The sequence below is a fragment of the Scylla paramamosain genome, chromosome 24, assembly GCF_035594125.1.
Source record: "Scylla paramamosain isolate STU-SP2022 chromosome 24, ASM3559412v1, whole genome shotgun sequence".
Taxonomy (NCBI): Eukaryota; Metazoa; Arthropoda; class Malacostraca; order Decapoda; family Portunidae; genus Scylla; species Scylla paramamosain.
In genome coordinates this window covers 7,129,613-7,150,000 of record NC_087174.1, presented here as the reverse complement: position 1 = coordinate 7,150,000, position 20,388 = coordinate 7,129,613, and the positions used below count along the sequence as shown (strand labels likewise).

The 20,388-nt window shown below is 39.0% G+C and overlaps 3 protein-coding genes across 7 annotated transcripts in view; 2 read left to right on the top strand and 1 right to left on the bottom strand.

Annotated features, from left to right (window-relative positions):
• The window catches only part of LOC135112670 (neuronal acetylcholine receptor subunit alpha-7-like), an 11,914-nt gene extending 11,420 nt beyond the window's left edge, over positions 1–494 (top strand). The window contains exon 8 of the mRNA XM_064027309.1: positions 1–494. This exon is cut by the window's left edge and continues 1,310 nt beyond it. The gene's annotated coding sequence lies outside the window, so the exon portion shown is untranslated.
• LOC135112673 (probable bifunctional dTTP/UTP pyrophosphatase/methyltransferase protein) overlaps positions 1–11,377 on the bottom strand; it is an 11,476-nt gene extending 99 nt beyond the window's left edge. Inside the window, exons 1-7 of one of the 3 annotated variants that reach the window (XM_064027316.1) lie at positions 11,360–11,377; positions 8,709–8,784; positions 7,388–7,570; positions 6,928–7,038; positions 6,463–6,587; positions 5,853–6,017; positions 1–5,120 (exon numbers count right to left, since the gene is read on the bottom strand). The exon at positions 1–5,120 is cut by the window's left edge and continues 99 nt beyond it. In XM_064027316.1, coding sequence (XP_063883386.1) covers positions 4,970–5,120; positions 5,853–6,017; positions 6,463–6,587; positions 6,928–7,038; positions 7,388–7,477 — 642 coding nt within the window. In that variant the 5' untranslated portion in view covers positions 7,478–7,570; positions 8,709–8,784; positions 11,360–11,377 and the 3' untranslated portion in view covers positions 1–4,969. Of the gene's footprint in view, positions 5,121–5,852; positions 6,018–6,462; positions 6,588–6,927; positions 7,039–7,387; positions 7,571–8,306; positions 8,569–8,708; positions 8,791–11,359 lie in introns of those variants that run through there. The other 2 variants (XM_064027317.1, XM_064027318.1) reach the window with 2 other exon arrangements.
• LOC135112669 (myoneurin-like) lies at positions 9,209–18,450 on the top strand. Of its 3 annotated transcripts, none has more exons than XM_064027306.1 (11): positions 9,209–9,349; positions 10,158–10,381; positions 10,497–10,707; positions 11,385–11,651; positions 12,158–12,236; positions 12,850–12,933; positions 13,177–13,212; positions 13,747–13,871; positions 14,270–14,432; positions 14,578–15,249; positions 15,508–18,450. In XM_064027306.1, the coding sequence occupies exons 2-11, from the start codon at positions 10,240–10,242 to the stop codon at positions 15,946–15,948; spliced, it is 2,220 nt and encodes a 739-aa protein (XP_063883376.1). In that variant the 5' UTR covers positions 9,209–9,349; positions 10,158–10,239; the 3' UTR covers positions 15,949–18,450. The 3 variants fall into 3 exon arrangements, with proteins under 3 accessions (XP_063883376.1, XP_063883378.1, XP_063883377.1); XM_064027307.1 differs by lacking the exon at positions 9,209–9,349 and adding an exon at positions 9,503–9,642; XM_064027308.1 differs by lacking the exon at positions 13,177–13,212.
• Positions 18,451–20,388: the final 1,938 nt, after the last annotated feature.

The window sequence follows — 20,388 nt, the reverse complement described above, 5'->3', positions numbered from 1 at the left end:
CTAAAATACTCGCAGTTCAACATAATCCTATCTTTGTCATTTGTATGTAAAAAAAGTGTGGTACTTTTGGGTCAGATTCATCTTAACCTTTCCTTGAAGTGTGGTACTTTTGGGTCAGATTCATGTTAACCTTTTCTTGCAACCTAAATACCTAGAAAATTTGTGTTCTAATGATTATCACCCAACCTCTACAATTTTACAAGTGTTTTGTTATTCTTTACAATCCATGATTTATTGCCTGTAACAAAATTAAGTGACATTGTTTTTCACAAGTTACCACATGAAGGTGTGCAAAGAAAATTTACAGTGGCTTTATGTCCATTGAGATTTTTAACTGGTAGGCGACAGATCAGTTATAGACAAATCACACTGCTATTCGATAACAGATAAGAGTACTAATGATGCAACTGTATTCTATGCCCTGTTATTTACTCTTGTATGTATATACTGAACAATAAAATGCACTGGATTCTAAAATCTAGCTACTAAAATGGGCAGCAAATCTCACTATCTATGGGGTTATCATGTGATCAGGGCTACACTACATACTGGAATCCCCAGAACATTATGCACAAGGGACAAACACCACATACTAATTTGAAAGACCACTATACAGGGTGTCCCACAAATTAAAGTACATACTGTGGGATTTAATAGTTCAAATAATTCTAAGTCATAAATACTCTTATGAACACATGCTGTACTATGATTTATTTTGTTAGAAATTCATGTGCAAGTTGTGTGTTGTGGGAACTGCTCACCTGGGTGGGGCCTCTGCCTCCTTCCTTTCCGCCTCGGCTTGCTGTGTAATTGAGTGGCACTGCACGGCAATTAAGTGATAATTTTTTGTGTACAACCTACACAAATACAGCAATATAGTGGTTGTTAAATGCTACTTTTTAAACATACATGGCAACTTACCAGCTTCATGACGGACTGCCTGGTGTTCCTACCAATCCTGTAAATGTCCCTTTAGATTAAACATTCTTTCTAAGTAATGAGAAATTGTGCTATGTTCTGTGAATTTTGCCCTCTTACATATTTGTGTATTTGTGTTTGTATTCTTGTACTGATGGTGGGGCTTCGTATCATTTGTGTTTGTATTCTTGTACTGATGGTGGGGCTTCGTATCATTTGTGTTTGTATTCTTGTACTGATGGTGGGGCTTCATATCATTTGTGTTTGTATTCTTGTACTGATGGTGGGGCTTCATATCATCATCTGGACAATATCATCTTGAGCTGTTCACATACATTCAGCTGCTGCAGAAATACTGGGGACAGGCTACATCTTCTCTCACAGAGATGCTGATACACTCTGTACAATACCCGGGTATCTGGGTGTCTTCTGTCTGGGTACCTGCGTCTGTATTCTGCTGCTGCAGCCAGGGCATTTCCATCTCAGAATGAATATCATGTCATATTACATGAATATCATGTTCAAATACTCAGTATTTATACACTTTCACATTCAGTTACTGAATGTGAAAGGCATCTTCACTATAGCACAAAGATGCACCTTGGCAGTCAGGTGATTAACAAGGGCTGTCACTTTAGTGTTAAAATGTCAACTGTTTGGTGTTGAGGCATGGGGGTGACAGTTACAGTGAGTTGCCATGTTATGTTTAAAAAGTAGCACTCAACAACCACCGTATTGCTGTATTATCTGAACATTTTCTCCACTGACACACACAAAAATTTAATCTGTCATTTGCTGTTTCTTGTAAGGCTTTGACTGCATGGACTGTACACAAAAAATTATCACAATGCCATTCGAGTATATAGCAAGCAGAGGCGGGAAGGAAGGAGGTGGAGACAAGTACTTCCCACAACACACAACTTACATGCTAATTTCTTGCAAAATAAAGCAAAACACAGCATGTGTATAGAGTATTTTCAACTTAGAATTACTTGAACTATCAAATCCTGAAGTATGTCCCTTAACTCAAGAGACACTCTGTAAAGTATAGGTTTGCTGTAATGAAAATAAATTCTGGCAAGATAAAGCTGTGTCTACACCATCAGGCAGTACACCACATGAAAACTGTTACCACATCATCCCTAAGTGGCAGGCATGGAGATGTCATCAGAAGCAAGGAAATAATGGGCAAGCATGAACAAACAGCTAGCTGCACATGAGTGCACTTAGTGAAACATCAGAAACTGCCTCATCTGGTAGTACACCTGACTTCTGATCTTTCTAAAATTTCTGACTGGGGCAGAGCAAACTTGGTATTGTTCAATGCCTCAAAAACTCAATTCCTCCATCTATCAACTCGACACAACCTTCCAGACAACTATCCCCTCTTCTTCAATGACACTCAACTGTCCCCCTCTTCTACACTGAACATCCTCGGTCTGTACTTTACTTATAATCTGAACTGGAAACTTCACATCTCATCTCTAGCTAAAACAGCTTTTATGAAGTTAGGTGTTCTGAGACGTCTCACCCCCCCAGCTGCTAACTCTGTACAAGGGCCTTATCCGTCCATGTATGGAGTATGCTTCACATGTCTGGGGGTGTTCCACTCGTACTGCTCTTCTAGACAGGGTGGAATCAAAAGCTTTTCGTCTCATCAACTCCTCTCCTCTAACTGACTGTCTTCAGCCTCTCTCTCACCACCGCAATGTTGCATATCTAGCTGTCTTCTACCGCTATTTTCATGCTAACTGCTCTTCTGATCTTGCTAACTGCATGCCTCCCCTCCTTCCGCGGCCTCGCTGCACAAGACTTTCTTCTTTCTCTCACCCCTATTCTGTCCACCTCTCTAACGCAAGAGTTAACCAGTATTCTCAATCATTCATCCCTTTCTCTGGTAAACTCTGGAACTCCCTGCCTGCTTCTGTATTTCCACCTTCCTATGACTTGAATTCCTTCAAGAGGGAGGTTTCAAGACACTTATCCACCAATTTTTTACCACTGCCTTGACCCTTTTACGGGACTGGCATTTCAGTGGGCATTTTTTTTATTGATTTTTGTTGCCCTTTGCCAGTGTCCTTACATAAAAAAAAAAAAAAAAAAAAAAAAAAAAAAAAAAAAAAAAAAAAAAAGTGGTGCAAAACGTAAAAGGTTTCCTCAGATCCATGTAGTTATTGGCCTCACATTTAAAGTGTTCTGTGTATAGTGTCATCATGTCCAACTATCCTTCTACTAGTACAAATGAACCACTTGCTGTGTACTGAACGACCTTAACTGCCCAACCAAACCACCTCGAGCGATGTGGAATAGATACTACAGGCAGATGCTGCCTGTTAAGGGCACTCTGTTCATAAGTGAAGTGTTTGCACTTTTACCTCATCTAGTAATACTGTTTTAGAAGCGAAGCGAGAGAAACCCATGCAGCAACTAGTGCCCTTCCTGATAGTGTGGACATGGCTTACGGGTCAATTTATCAATTTGCTCATTTATGATTTCTCAATATCCCTCTGCTACTTGTGCATGTGAATGTGTCACTGCCAGCCTGCCTGCACTAGTAATGTAAAGTGCTCCCTGTGTTTTCACTTAAGCCGTGTCCACACTATTGGGTGGGCAGTGCCTGACAGGCACTGGTTGCTGCATGGGTTTCTCTCACTTCCAAAGCAGTGTTACCAGATGAGGTAAAAGTGCAAACCCTTCACTTTTGAGCAGAGCCCTTACTGGGCAGTGTCATTCAGTAAACAGTAAGTGGTTCATTTGCACTAGCAGAATGACAGTAAACACAGAACATTTTAAATGTGGGACCAATAACTACAAAGATCCAAGGAAACCTTTAGTGTTTCACTCATGGGTAGCTGCTCATTCATGTTTGTCCATCATTCCCTCACTTCTGACAACACCTCCGTGCCTTACCCTTCTCAGCTTTGTGTATTAGAATGGGATATAGTAACAGTGTTTGCCTGTGGTGCACTGCCTGATAGTTTGGAGATGGCTTCATCTTGTCAGAATTCATTGTCATCATTAAAGAAAACCTATACTATATAGTGGTCTTTCAAATGGGTCCATCCAAACATCCCCTGATAACACACTTAAAATTCCTTCTTTCTTAAGCATCATTTGTCCTGATCCCTGAATATGGTGTAATGGTAAAAATTACACTTATTACACTGTATAATAAATGATAGTTATTTGTAGTCATTACTAATCATGTTGGCTCTAATTATGACACAACCAATCCACTAAAATACAAACACAGCTCTGTGATTGAAATATAATAAATAAGTAACAACAATAATAACCTGAAAGTTTTTCACTTGCACATGTAGAGATAGAAGGGGATGTCATATGATAAAACTTTATCATCTAATAGATAATAAATAGAAATTATAATAAATCAGCTTTACAATACATCTTGCAATCTGGATATCCAAATATGTATTATGCCTCTGACAAATTTCTGGAATTTTAAACCTAAAACTTCCATGACCAAACTTTTGAAATCGAACAGCCCTCACATTTAACTATTCCCTGAGACTTGGGAGAATGTCATGGCTGATTTCTCACTTGTATGAAAACCTAATTAACTTTTACATTTAAACAGGACAAAATATATCACACTCATCATCAATGACCCTCCCTTAATAAATACTTAATGCTCCCTTAATAAATACTTAGCCCCATGATAACAACTCTACGGATCACCTGAAGATCCGCCACCCCACAGGGATCACCTGAAGATCCGCCACCCCAGATTGTCTCACCTGAAGATCCGCCACCCCAGACTCTCTCACTTGGTTAGGTTAGGTTAGGTTAGGTTAGGTTAGCCTAACCTAACCTAACCTAACAACATGAACGCATTAAAAAACTGAGCGGATATAAAAAATGCAGAAAAAAGTTTACTTCATTAAAAGTATGGGATCACCTGAAGATCCGCCACCCCAGATTGTCTCACCTGAAGATCTGCCACCCCAAGTGCGGCTGGGGTGGCGGATCTTCAGGTGATCCAACTCTACTGTTGTCACACAGGCAATAGTACACAGGAGCACTTACTGGGCTAGGACACCAGTCTCTCCTCAGCCAGAACTGGGGCAAGTTGCTGACAGAACCGGTGCAGCGGGAAACCCATCACATTGTAGTAGTCTCCCCTGATGCCCTCCACCAGGGTGCCTCCAAGACCCTGGATGCCATACCCACCAGCCTTGTCCCTGAAATGGCACCACACCACATGATAGCTATGCAGTTCACCAAGGGAAGTTCCTAACTCTACAGTTAAGTTTGAGTTCCTTGAGCTTTCATCATAATTATGATCTTTTCATATTGTAGATTTCATGAAAAATGCATGTTAATTTTAACATTAAGAAAAAATCATGATTAAGAAATTACAATAGCATGTCATCATATTACTTGTACTGTACAATCATACAGAAAATTATCCTTACTAATTCATTTCACAAAGTCTAAAGTGATTCTAGCAGTTTTAGTATACACTAGGCTTGCACAATGTGTCTATATGGATGGTGCAATGTGTTGCACGCAGTGAAAATGCACACTGTGAACAACGCAATTAATGGAAAAAAATTAAATTGGGTAGCTGGGCACCTATTACCCTCCAAAAATATTAAATTAAATTGAAAATATGAAAAATTATTGCACATCCTAGGAAATTTTAATTTTAATAAAATTAACAACAATAATAATAACTTTAATAAAATTAACAATATAATAATAACACTTTTAATGAAATTATGGTCTTTCACTAAAGTGTAGACTTATAGAATGTCCCCCCCACACCCTCTCTATGAATCAGTAATCTCACCATTGTCCATCACTATCATCTTTATGTTCATTCCTCTCTCTCTCTCTCTCTCTCTCTCTCTCTCTCTCTCTCTCTCTCTCTCTCTCTCTCTCTCTCTCTCTCTCTCTCTCAGCACACTTACATAGGCTCCCCAGTATCCACATAAGCCTTTATGACATCTGGTGGCAGCTCAGCAAACTGGACCTCAGTAGTCTCACAGAAGGAAATCTCCCTCCAGCCATCACCACTACCGTGCCCCACCAGTATACACACCCCAGTCAGCACCTCATGACTCCTGCTGCTGAACCTTGGACATGGCAACATTGAGGTAGCATTAGCTATGAATTATTCCCTATCTCACCTTGATGGAAGATTCATTAAATATTAAGTATCATCAAAATGCATCATAAATAGAAACTATCTATGAGTATCTATATACCAGAACAGCAATCCTATACATGGTGGCCCTGGTGAAAAGGTGGAGTCTAACAGACCACCATAAATAAAACTAAACATTTAGAGCAAATATACTGTAAGAACATTGATGCTTATATATATATATATATATATATATATATATATATATATATATATATATATATATATATATATATATATATATATATATATATATATATATATATATATATATATATATAAAGGTTTTAAGTACATTTCTTTAAACAATGCATTTTATCTAATTAATCTTGGGCACCATTATCTCATCTCTGAATACAAGAAACTTTACTCACTTGCTAAGCATCCTCGTGGCATCATCTACATCTTTAGGCTTGCCGAACACTTGCCCCTCAAGACTAATACATGTATCTGCTCCAATGACAATGTGTGGGTAAGGTTGACTCAGTCTTTGGGCCACCTGTAACACAGACATGACTAGGGGTTAGATTAAACTCAATGAGATAATTTCTTGTCAACAGAACACTTTTTTACAATAAAGGAGGTGTGCGTGCAATTTTATGGTCAAAAACTAAAAACAGGTATGTAGTATCTGTAAAACATCTACTATTATGCCCCAGTCATTAGGTCTACCTCCCCAACTGCTGCTGATATTTATACAAAGAGGGGAAGGCTAGACATCAGCAAATCTTAAATTATTCCATATCTCCATCAAGATTTGCTTTCTGTGACTAAGCACCAGCATTAACAGTATTAGAAGACAAGCAAATAAGTAAATTAATCCTCTGCATCAAACCCACTTCCTCTGCCTTCCCCCGAGCTGTGGCAATCACAAACTGGCTTGGGTGACTGTAGCTTTTTGGGTCAAGTGTCTCCTCAAACTCTGAAGGCATGACAGTGAATCTCAGCCCCTGGAAAATAACAGATTGACATGTATTACAATGATGTTTGTGGTATGTTGAGAAAAAGGGAAGAATGAACTGAAGGAATAGATTTGAGGAAAGAGGATTACCAAATGAGATTATCAAGGAAAGATAGATGTAAATCCTTAAAATATCTACAAGAAAACATGATATTGTATTCATTCCCAATCTCACCATGGCATATGATCAAATACTTGAAAATGAAATATAGCAAAAACTCAGTGTACAATAAATATCCTGCAAAATCATGTAACAATACTGAGTAACAATACTGGAGAAATTTCAGAACATCCATCCATCTCAAGAATAAGTTCAATAAATTTTCTGAGCTACCTACTATTTTCTGCAAGATTTCTTTCCTTCTGGGTGAAGAGCTGGCCAGGATTATACGTTTGGTGGTGAGGTTGTTGAGGTGTTGAAGGATCATGATGATCAGTGGTCTTTATACAGCAAAGGCTCATATACTCCTCACAGGCTCCTGCTTCCTGGTGCCACAGTGCTGCACATTCTTCACTGGATCCTGTTGTGTGTTAAAACATAAAATTATCCAGTGTCCTTAAGTCAATTTTTTTATTATTTTTTTCCTGGTCTCATTTAACATAAACAAGGAATATTGAAACCCTAAGAAGGGTCAATGGTCAACTAGCCACTGATCAGTCATAACCAGCTCTGCATCTTCATATTTAAACATCTAAACCTGGAAATAACATTACAAATAGGAATCCCTCTCTCTCTTATTTCCTCTTTTGTCCTAGTAATGTTTACCCTTGAAAACCTTCAACACAAGCAATAACTTTTATATCAGCACCACAAGTAAATATGAAATTAGATTAAATTTTAAGAAAGAAGCCTTAAGTATAAACCTTCAGATACACCCTCAACATCTGCCTACTCTTTTCCAGCTTGTCAACATTGAAAACAATCACTGAAAAGAAAGATGAATATAGACGGGTGGAATGTTAATGAAAACAATCACTGGAAGGAAAGATGAACATAGACGGGAGGAATGTTAAACCGGGAAGCCTCTAATATATGCCTATAAACTTAATTACTAATTACATACACGTATTCTATTTATCCTTGTCAACAATGAACACCAACCCTAAACAAAAGTAAACATGATCTAAGAATGGTACCTAACATTTTACGCAGGGAAACCTTAAATATATGCCTAGATTATACGTATACTTAATATCTACTCTATTCAAACTTGTCATCGAACAAAACATGCACTAATGATATAAATGGCACAGGACCAACAGCCAGGCAGGGCCCACATTCTCCACGAGTGCCTGAAGATGATGTATGGAGACATGTTAAGCAGGGAAGCCTTAACTATGAGCCTTCACACTTAATCAAATATGTTCCAAGTCCTCTGCTGGGGTTTCTGTCACTGCCCTACAGAATAAAATTCTTGTAAACTTGTCAGCCTTCAAAAGATGCACCATAGATGAAAAATGTGTGGCAGAAGGAATATCTTAACATGTGAAGCTTCAAATATATATCTGAACACTTCATTTTCAAAGCGTATAGCATATCAAGATTCCACTAAGGTAGGTAAACATTACAGAATTTATATTTCTGGAAATTATTTAAAGTAATACAGGGCTATAATGTGTTCTGAATGAGAGACATATTATAAAGAGTCTATACTTCACCCGTAATCCAGTCTAATTTACCCGGAGTGACCAGCGTGCGTCTGTCTGTCCGTCACCGCCACCCTGCTCCTTGACACTGGAACAGTAGAACAAGGCAGGAAACAATAATTTCCCCAAACTGTCTATTATGGATGTTACCTTTATACATGTTATCTCCAGATCATGTTTATTTTAATGTTTTGCCCAAGCTTTACATTCATCGCCTCTCACGGCCAAGAAAACAAGGCAGGGAGCTGAAATCTTATTACAAAAATTGGGAGAGAAAACGGAACAAATGAAAAGGGACGTCTTAAATATTATAAAGAATGGCCCATGAATGGCGGTGAGACTGCTGAAAAAATACTCCCACATATATAGCTAAGACTCCCAAGCACAGGTAGTGTTTTATACAAGGCACCAGGGGAGCAAATGCAACCCCTGGGAGAACCATCGAGCCAGTCTGAGAGTGTTGTGGTTGTTTACAAGACGTTTTTACAGCATCACCGTGCCTGTTTAGGCGAGATTAGCCCCTGTAGCCTGCCTCACCCAGCCTGGCGCTGCCCTGACCTCCCCCATGTGATTGGTGGGGGACGCAGGGAGAGGAGCAGCGGGTCAGATGAGGGTCAAGAGGTCAGCAGGAGCGGGGAGAGGACAGCCGCTAGGTTTGTTGACGGACTTCATCGACCAGTGGCTCGCTATTCTGCCTCATTTCCTCCACCACACACCTCTCCTTCCTCCCTCATGACCCTGGCCTCCACCACCACCACCACGCCACGAGGGGCGGCGCCCCTAGCAGCTGCCTGGTTCAGTGCTGCTCTGGCCCGGGTGCTGCCCAGGGAACACTGTGCCGGGGTGCTGCTGCTGTGGCGGTGCTGGGGCAGCAACCTCACACCTCACTGACTCAATAGGAAGCACTGGAAGAATGGGGCACAATGTGTTGACATGAGCCACACCTGTCAGTAAATGGGTGATGATTCATCCTTCCTATCTTGTTTTTTTTTTCTTCTGTCACCACTTCGTCCCTCCTGTCTTTTCCTAATTCTCTCAGTATACACCGGGGCTTTGTGGTGTGCTTGCATTAGAATAAAGTTGCCTGTATCAAGCACTTCATTTGATAGTTAAAAAAAATACTTGTGCTAAATATGCCTTTCCAAGATTTTGATGTATCCTCCACAGTGAGTATCTTACGAGGAAGTAAAACATGATACATAAAATTGTCAGGATAGTGATACACTCTTGTGCACTGATTCTTGGAACACTTGTGGAAGAGAACAAATGTATAATGCACTTTGCTTACATACTTACTTTGCATTATACAAAATAATGTTACTTCTCTGATTTTATTGGCTTTAATGAGTTATTTTAATGAACAGTTTATCATACACTGACCAATTTCCTGAACATAACAAATGTGATCACCATTATATAGGTGTACATTTTACTATTTGGAGAATGATTTACTTTTCCCAGAGAGTAAGATAAGCTGGTATGCCCTAGAGGTAGAGTGAGGCAAGCAGACCCTGCAGGTACCTCTTCCTCTAACGCTAAACTCATGGACAAGACGAAGACCGAGATTATTATGGAAGCAGATGAGATGGAGGACGGCAGCATCTTTGTTTGTTTTATGTGTGAGAAGGAGTTTAATAAGGTGTCCCTTCTCAATGAACACATGCAGCAACACCAGAACATGCCAGGTGAACACTTAAGAAACACAGCTTATCACTGTAATGATATGATTCATATTTGCCACAGTATGAAGCAAGATTTATCATTACATCCTTGTTTCATCTACATATCACCACCTTCCAGAAATGCACAAAGAACTCCCATCAAGAAGGAAAGGTCGTGGAAAGCCAGGGGGACGTACTAGTAGTGCGAGGGGACGGGGAAATGTTCACGGCCAGCCAGCAGCACCCCTGGTGCAGGTTAAGGAGGAACCAATTGATCGCACCATATACATCAAATCGGAGCCTGCTGATATGTTCTGCCCGTCCCCTGTCAAGAAAGCTGAGCGCATCAGGTGAGAGCTTTTTTTGAACTCGTCTTTTTTTTAGATAGGTTGAACTGTTGAAAATTTATTTCTAACTTTAACAGAAAGTGCTGGGATCACTTTATTAACTTAGTGTCCTGTTGTCTGATAGTCTTGTTATGTTGCAGTGAGCTTTTTCATTGTAATCATGATCAGTTATACATTACTCTTGTGTTACCATCCTCCTCCTCCTTCCTTTTTTTTTCTCTCTCTCTTCTTCTCTCTTCATCATTATCAACTCTAACCCATGATTATAATTTATTGTCATTGTACTAGCCAAGAGATTCATATTGAGTGGAAACATACAACAACCTCAGGAACTCCCAGACAAAATTATCTCACCATTTAGACTGCTCTGCATGCTTCCCACAATTGAACATGTCTGCAGTTAAGCTAGGCATAGTGCCACTTGCCACTTTTTCACACAAATCAGTGCTACACTTGTAAATCCTTATTAGTATAAGGGAAATTTAGAAGGATGGGCAGGCCCCCAAGCACAGCACCACCCTCATGTGAAAGTAGAGAAAGAATACAAAAATGACATGTTTGAGGACACCAACCTTTATTTCTGGTAGGGGACCAACTGCCACTGAATTTATTCATTGTTCATGTAAAATTTAAGCTTAACTATAAATTCACTTACATTCTTTCTTCCTTCCCCTTCCCAGGCAGTATTTTCAGAGTCGTGGTCGGGTTCGGCCACAGACCAAGCGGCCCGTCATGTCAGATGATGGGGATGGGTTAGATGACCCAGACCTGCAGCTGATGGGAGATGACCTGATGATGGTGCCACCACCCACCAAAAAGTCCTCCTTTGGGCCATGTATCATGACCCCAGAGCCCGAGGGTTTTATCTGTCCCTCAGCCACCACCAGCTCCTCATCCTCTGCCACCTCCTCTTCCGTTGGCAGACCAAGGAAAAATGTCAAAATAAGGTAAGTAATTTGTTATCTCTCTCTCTCTCTCTCTCTCTCTCTCTCTCTCTCTCTCTCTCTCTCTCTCTCTCTCTCTCTCTCTCTCTCTCTCTCTCTCTCTCTCTCTCTCACAGTTCAATTCTGAAATATCCTTTGTTTTAATCATAGGCCGGAAGAATGTCATGTGGGCATTTTTCCTTTAATGCTGTAGTCTCTGCTCACCCATCAGTAAACTATATAAATGATGTAGCCTAAGGCATTATGAGATTCTAACAAATGACACTGGCATGTGTCATCACAGGGAGAGATCTTTGTCCTGTTGTGGAATAATTTAGGCTAATTGTCATAATGATGAAGGATAAATCTCAGACTGAGAGAGGCTTGACCAATCAGTGAACACTTATCATTTACAGTGTCTGCAAATAAAAGTATAGAGCACACGCCATTTTTATATTAAAGTAAAGAAACATTTATCCTATATATCTCAGCTGTGTGACATCCAACTTGACATGCTTTCCACCTTGCAGAAAGAAGCTTATTGTACAGGAGGTGGTATACGAAGAAGTGCAGGAAGATGAGGACAGTGGCACCAATGGCTCCTGTGAGGTATGTAACACTGGCGAAGGTGTTATCTTGATACATGGTTTGATCCCTGAAATCCACATTACTGAAAGCACTTGGTCAGTGTCACTGTCTCATGTGCTTCACAGCATTGAGGTTAAATTTGGTAATGAAAATAAAAGATGTGAATACCTGGAAGACTTCCAAGGCTGGGAGGGACTGACATTAAATAGTTAAATAGTATATAAAGAAATAGATTAAAGAGAGCTGACCATGATATTTATATCCTTTTTTTATAGAGTATTCTCTACTGTGACCACTTTTGCGTAAGACACCAGAGATGAGATTTAAAAAAATGAAAATTTAAATTTTCAATAGATTTTTTTTTTTTTTCCCTCATCCTAGAAGTTCAAAATGACAGTTTCAGAATGAGAAATCATTAATGTGACTATATATGACAGTCATGGCTAACTAATACCCACCTGTCTCTTGGTCTGATCAATTAAGTATAAGAGTCACTTTCATGATTGTCTTGATGGAAGTTTTGTTAAGTTCATCCCACCTCCACATAATTTTCTCGATGTTTCCATGTTGTTCCAAGGCAAGGTATTACACTAATTTTTCTTTTGTTGCTCTTCCAACATTGATTAATTTTCAGGTCAACAGTGGCCGGCGAAAAGAAAGCTTCAAAGATGAGGATGATATGGACGATGAAGATGATATGTTAGGAGAGACCATTGAGGTAAGTTTCTCATGTAGCTGGTAGAATGGTATTCTTAAGGGCAGTCATGGTTGGTTTTATGTCCAGTGTGATAGGTCAGTCAGATATATATCAAAGATGACAAACCTTGTATTTATCCAAGTTATAGTTCAGTATGAAAATGTGAGGCAACCATAAACATTTTTTTATTGGATTTTCTTTAAGTTCTTCTAGTTTTTTTTTTAATGTTTTGTACTTAATTCTTTCTATGTTCTTCCTACATAGCTTACAGAGGAGGAGGAGGAGGAGGAGGGGGAGGATGTGAGTAGCCACTGTTGTATTCTTAAAGTCCTGTGATCTTGGTTAAATACTGGAGAGAATTTATTTATTTATTTATTTTTATTTATTTGTTTGTTTATTTATTTATTTATTTATTTATTTATTTATTATTATTATTTTTTTTCTTTTTTTGTGTGTGTGTATGTGTGTTAAACAGACTTGTGATTGAGACTAATTTGGGTAAACATTAAACTTGCCTTCCAAAATAAAGATGTTATAATGAATGGATATAGTGGAGGGAACTGAAATTTTAAATGACCACAAGGCACATACTAGATGTGAATAATTTATATATCATATGACAAACCAAGACAAAAGCAGACATGGCAAATATAATTTTGGCAGTCTTCCTATTTGTTCTGGTGATGTTTCTGCAAGTGAAGACAACCAGAGAAATATAATGATATTCTTGTATCAGAAATGTGCAAGATTAATCCGGGATGAGCAATCATCATTTCATAACTGATTGAGTGACAGCACAGCTTGAGTGTCTCACCATCCTTCAATCTGAAACAGGTGATGGAGTTTCCCCCCATCAAGAAGGACAGCTCCAGCCAGAGGAAGCCAGGCAGACGGTCACAGCCAAGGGTTTTCTCAGAGGAACGGGGTATTCCATGCCAGGAGTGTGGCAAGGAGTTCAGGTCAGTGGTAATGTAACTCGATCCAGTTATGAGGAAAGTAATTTGTGGAAAATATTATAGACATTAGCTGCATGTGAGTTGCATTGAGCTAGATTATCTGACAGTAATTGTCGTTTTCACAGTAGGGGTTTGAAGTAGGTTAGCAGAAAATATTGGCAACCACATGACTTGCCATTTCTACAGGACAAAATATGATTAGGTATAAAATTTTAGGAACAAAAGATGTATCCTATGTCCTTTGCATTTGATTTTGAGGTTTGGTAGCCTTCCTTTTATAGTACTGATAAATGGTGTATCATATTGCCAAAAAGTAAGACAAAAACATAGTGGGTGATCATTACTTTCTTTGCTTTGCACTCTTATGTAACTGATCCTTATTGGAAATCTGGGTTTTTCAGATCTGTTACAACTCTTCGCGTTCACATGAAAGCACACTTAGAAGTCAGAGAGATTCCTTGTCCTTACTGTGACGAAACGTTCCCTCAGCGCCATGTCTTACATCAGCATCTTGTAAATGCTCACGAGCAGTCAATTAATCTCACTTGTCCGGTGTGTCAAAAGGTAAGATCTTGTCCAGTAAATGTAGGAACATATTAGTAGGAAGAAGCAAGTTTGATATGAGTTGTCATCATCATTTAAACATTGTCAAACATGACAAAATTGACGAGTTTTCTCTCAAATTAAAAGGCTTAATATCTCCCAACAGGTGTTCACTAGAACGGACTCCTTGAAATCTCACATGGTGAGGATGCATGAGGAAGATGGTGGACTTACATGTTACATTTGTGGCAAAAACTTTCCCAGTCAAGGACAGCTTGAAATGCATGTCAGGGTTCACACGGGTGAACGACCGTTTAAATGTGAATTTTGTAGTAAAGGATTTGTGCAGAAAGTGCACCTCCGAACACACTTACGAACAATGCACAACATTCAAGAGATCCAGAACACTCCATGCCGTATATGCAATGCAATGCTAGATGGCAGGGCGGGTCTCAGGGAACATTATAACATGGTACACGGACTAACAAACAGTCAGTATAAGTCAAGAGTGGCCAAGCTTAGAAAGGAGGGAAAAATACCAGAATTGCCACCACCTGTTGTGAAGGAAGTGGATCCCTCCCTCAACTACCATAAAGTCAATGTGTCAGAGGTGGTGTCCCCGCCCACCACTCGCACCACTGTCACCCCAGGGAAGAGCTTCACCCGTCGAGGTGCGGCCAGGTTGAGGCAGGTGCGCAAGTCCATATCAGCCACAGCACGAGTAGTCAACAGTGAAACGAGTGCACCCTTTGAGGCCATGACAGTCAAGGTGGAGCCTGATGATGTGCCCAAGCGTAGGGACCAAGAAGAGCTCAATATTGTGGAGTCGGCCTTCAAGGTAAGAATTTAACTTTTTTTCTGTTCTGTTATTTATAAGGTTGAAAAAGTGTCTTAGAATTCATGTTTTCTTCTGACCTCTTAAAATATCCAGAAGTCTTTTTACAATAAGTATTTTGTGCCTAGGAGGAAAGTCCAGCAATCTATTAAATTCAGTTATTTGTTCAGTTTTTCAATTTGTGGTTTCATTTTGTAAGGAAGAGAAACTACATAGTATTGTTTGAGCAACACTAGTTACATGAAACAATTGTTATATCAGGTTGCAGAACAAATGGACCAGCTGGAAGGCAATGTGCCAGGAAGCACCACTATCCTAGTGGCAGGTGAAGACTCTGCCACCACTGGTGTCTATTATGCCATCCCTGTGGTAATGGATGACAACACTAATAGCAGCACTGCCAACTCCTCTAACCAGGATTCTGCCAACAATGACATCACTAACACTATCACCACTAATGGGACTGCAATATCCTCACCCTCTGAGGGACCATCCAGCCTCCAAGAGGTTAACTTAGGAGATGAAGACTTAGACGACGAATATGCACAGTTTGCTGCTGAACACTCCCACCTTGGCAGTGATGGATTCAACTCTGACAGTTTGGGAGGAAAGGGATCCATTGTGAAAGCTGAGCCGTTATCTCTCTTTACAGACCCAAGTGACCCCTCACAGACAGAGACAGTAGAGATGTTTACTATGTAGCTTCTCAACTCTGGAGGATATATTTTATACATGCTTATGAGAGGTACATTATGTATTGTACAGGTGGTTTGTCTCAGGAGTCTTCAGTTGCTGTATTTGTGCTGGACATGGCTGTCTAAAAGTTCAGTCTTTTCAATTAAAGTGTCAGAAAATTTACTGTAATTATAAATTGGAATGGTACTTAGTTTTTGTTTTCAGGTTGGTGTTTTTATGTTTAGCTTACCACCAAAGAAGTGTGCAAGTATTTTTATAAGAGGACTTATAGTTTCAGTTGATTATGAATTATTAGTGTGATAGCATACATTTGTAACTCACTTCCAGTTACATTCTTTAGTTTCCAGATACACAGTAAAACCTCAAAGATCTAGACTCTATGAGAAGTATAGTTTGATCTCTCAATATCCAACATTTTTAGTCCTTAGAATTGTCTGTGCACCTAATCCTGAATTTATTGACCGATCAGTCATGAAATTCATCAGGCTTGCCAGGTTTCTTACTCTCCATACATGGCTTCTTGGAATTTCTGGCTATTCCCGAAGCCAAAGATGCCACTGAAAGGGTCCAAGTAGAGAGCCATTAGGGCCTTGTGACAACTGCAACAAAACAGGTAGTAGCCATTCTAAAAAAAAGACTTCCATAAATACTTCTGCCAGTGAAAGGTCCATGGAGCTAAATGTTTTCAGTCGTGATAGACTTACTTTGATGAAGGTTAGAAGTAGAACCCAGAGGGCAATCTCCTTTCACCCTTAGATTCTATACTTTTTTTGAATGAGAGGCAATATAAACAGTTTTTGCATGAATGTATAGAGTATATAGCAATACATAATTATGAATCAGGAAATATATTGATATGCTGAAGTGGAAGGCTTCAGGTGCTATGGGAATGGGAGGAGTATTGGCAGAAGAATTAACTGATCATCGTTTGCTCTGTTTTGTGCTTTGAAAAAGTATTACTCCCCACAGTTCCCTCTTGTTTTCATTGAAGGGCTGGAACTGTTCATGTTCAATAATGAACTAGAGTGATTGATCAGTATAAAAAGGTGCCATGGAGAAATTGAAGGAAGTGAGTGTGTTCTAGCTGTCATCATCATTGTCCCTGTTCAAAGAGTGGCTAGCTGGCCAATGGCAGCAAAAATTAGAAAAGAAAATACTGAGGTGCCAGTCCCAAAACAGAATTAGAAGTGATTATCAAAAATTGGAGGATAAGTGTCTTGAAACCTCTCTCTTTAAAGAGTTCCCCTCTTGAAAGAGTTCAAGTCATAGGAAAGAGGAAATACAGATGGAGGCAGGGAGCTCTACAGTTTACTAGAAAAAGGAATGAATGATTGAGAATACCAGTTAACTCTTGCATTAGAGAGATGTACAGAATAGGGGTGAGAGAAAGTAAGTCTTGTGTAGTGAGGCTGCAGGAGGAACTGCCAGTTGAGTTACCAAACTGGAGATTGCATACCAGTCAGTGCTTCCTCTTAGGGGATGTGTCAGCACTTTGTGTACTGTGAACATCAAGGAAATGCAAAAGCCAAGAGCCTGGAGGGGCATGGATGAGTCAGTGTAGGACAAGTGTGGGAGAGGGTAGTCAGTTTTACAACAGGTCTGTAGATTGGATTTCAGTAGGTTTGGATCTTCTCATAATTCAGATCTTTGAGGTTTCACCGTAGGTACAGATACTGGTGTGTAGACAGTTGAAAGTTGCCTTTCTAATGAACTTTACATTAGAACATTCCCCAACAGAAAACACATTGAAATATAATTCTAGAAATGAACTGCTTGTATTACAGTATGAAGATGCCCCATGGAGACTTTTTAATGAATTTTTTTTATGATGTGTTGATTACATATCAGTGTTTCAGTATAGCAGATAATCTGATATGTAAATCTTTGAATCAATAGATAATTACTATAATGTGCACTACGTGAAATGTGCCACCACAGTAAGATATTTTGACATAACTTTGTCTGACATATATACATATATATAATTCAAATGAGATGTTAAAATTTATAATGGTGTGTAATATAAATTTTCTGCTGATATCACTGGCAGTAGATTTCATCGTGAGGGAAGGAACCACCACACTCCACTAGTGTTTAAATTCTTCATTTAGGAAATATCATAGAAGGGACAAATATTTTTCTAATGCAGTTTTGTGTATACTAGTAAATGTGTGTAATGTGCCATCATTTCAAGGTACTTCCAGAGATATACATGCAGAAATGAGCAGTAAAATATTTCCTTCACCCCATTGGAAATTCATTATTCTCATCAAGGTAAATACATTCATCCATTATCTATGAAAGATTTAGATACTTTGCAGTGTAGGCTTTTACATCAGATATGACTAATGTTCTCAAAATCAGTCTGATGTGATATGTTTTCCCGAATTTGTGTAAGCAGCTTCACCTGCATGTCTACTGGCACACTTATAGGTTCCCTGTACATGATTTCTCTTCTAACTTATTCCAAAATATGTTAGTACTGAAAACAAGAACTGACGTCATGAAGAGTCTGTCATTTTATATAATTTTATATCCTGGCATCCTAGCTCATATGATGCAAGTGTACCTAAGGCTGACAGTGCCAAGGGAAAAAAATGTTCCCTTACCACGCAATGAGTGACCAGACACTTCTTTTTCAGTACAATCCCTCAAATGGGGCTCATGATATGATCCAAGTACATTAATGAGATTGACTGAAACTGAAATGTTGCTGTTAAGACCATGAATATGGTTTAGGTTACAGTACTATGAGGACAATTGGTACCATAGATAACGCTCATCGATATCTCCTGCATAATTAGGAAACATGCAGTATAGCCATCTCTGTCATTATTTTCATGACCAATGAGGTGTACCCAAATCTACTGAAAACTTATAAGTTTTCAGCCACTTTTTACACTAGTTCTTGCATCATCAAACAGCTTCATTTGTGCCATCTGCACCCATTCCAACAAACTAACTAAATGGGTCCATAAACACTTCATCTACACCTTCATGTTTGTTTGTTTCCTTAGCACAGTTGCTTATTTACCAAATTAATCTGTTCGTTTGGCACTAGCATACTTTGGCGGAAAACTTAAATACGTCTCAAGCTTAACAAACATGAAAAAAAAATAAATAAATAAATAAAATTTAAAATAAAATAAAAATAAAAATGTGGAGAGTGAAATAACAGGGTCCACATTATGAAGTTCGGGTATTCCTTTGACTAAGCTGAAGGTTCCTTGCACTTAACCAGTGAGTAGATAGCAGAAAATGGCATGATGGTTGACAGAAAAGATGTGGGAAAATGCATATCACCAAGACCATGGACAAATTACAGAACTCACATTTTAGTCACATTATCATCTTGATACGAAGATGGCAACACACCACGTCAAACACCAAGTCCAACTTCATACTGTTTTAAGCATAATGTGATGACCAGCCTTGGAACACACACACACACACACACACACACAAAAAAAAAAAAAAAAGACCCAAGGACAAGATACATGGACCATGAGACACCTTCACTATGGATCAAACCTTTGTTGGAGCACAAACTCGAGTCCGACACACACACACACACACACAATATATATATATATATATATATATATATATATATATATATATATATATATATATATATATATATATATATATATATATATATATATATATAGAGAGAGAGAGAGAGAGAGAGAGAGAGAGAGAGAGAGAGAGAGAGAGAGAGAGAGAGAGAGAGAGATGCTGGACAAGAGATGGGTTTGTAAAATGCAAAATTGCATTCGTGGGATAAATCCGAAGACCAATCCTTCATCTTAGTTACACCACTGACCTTTCCATAACCGCAGACCGAGGAAGCCGCTAATTTCCTTGAGGCAGACTTCTACACAATGATTAATATAAGTCGTGTTGAGAAAGAAAAAAAAAAAAAAAAAAAAATCCCGCGTCACATCTGTCTTTCACCGTGCCCTAATCAAGACTGAGGTTAGAAACAAACAAACCAGCACTCTGTCCGAGGCTTCAAATAATGAAATTCTCTCTCTCTCTCTCTCTCTCTCTCTCTCTCTCTCTCTCTCTCTCTCTCTCGTGCAAAATAAAAAAGAAAGAAAAAGTATTCATATTTGCTCTTAAAAAAGATCGATGCTCCGAATGTAAGGTAAGACTCTCTCTCAATTACCACTTTGATCAAAACTTAATGGACGATAGTTGTGCAAGAGAGGCAATGAATGTGATGTCGGGGAAGCTGTGTGAGTCACAATCATTGCGAGCGAAGCATCGCATCCGGTGTGAACACCCTTATTTTAAAAAAATATTCAGCAAATAGAGGCCACGTGGCTTTGCATAGTGTGCATTATATAGCGAGAATAGCATCGCAGTCGGTTTGGAGCTGCCTTAACGCGTCCCGTAATATATTTAATTGTTTTAAAACTAATAATCAGCTTAACAACATCA

Coding starts and splice junctions, on each gene's coding strand:
- LOC135112669 (XM_064027306.1), top strand. CDS start 10,240: ATGGACAAGACGAAGACCGAGATTATTATGGAAGCAGATGAGATGGAG. Junction 13,872..14,269: donor GAGTGTGGCAAGGAGTTCAG/GTCAGTGGTAAT, acceptor TGGGTTTTTCAG/ATCTGTTACAACTCTTCGCG. Junction 15,250..15,507: donor TTGTGGAGTCGGCCTTCAAG/GTAAGAATTTAA, acceptor TTGTTATATCAG/GTTGCAGAACAAATGGACCA.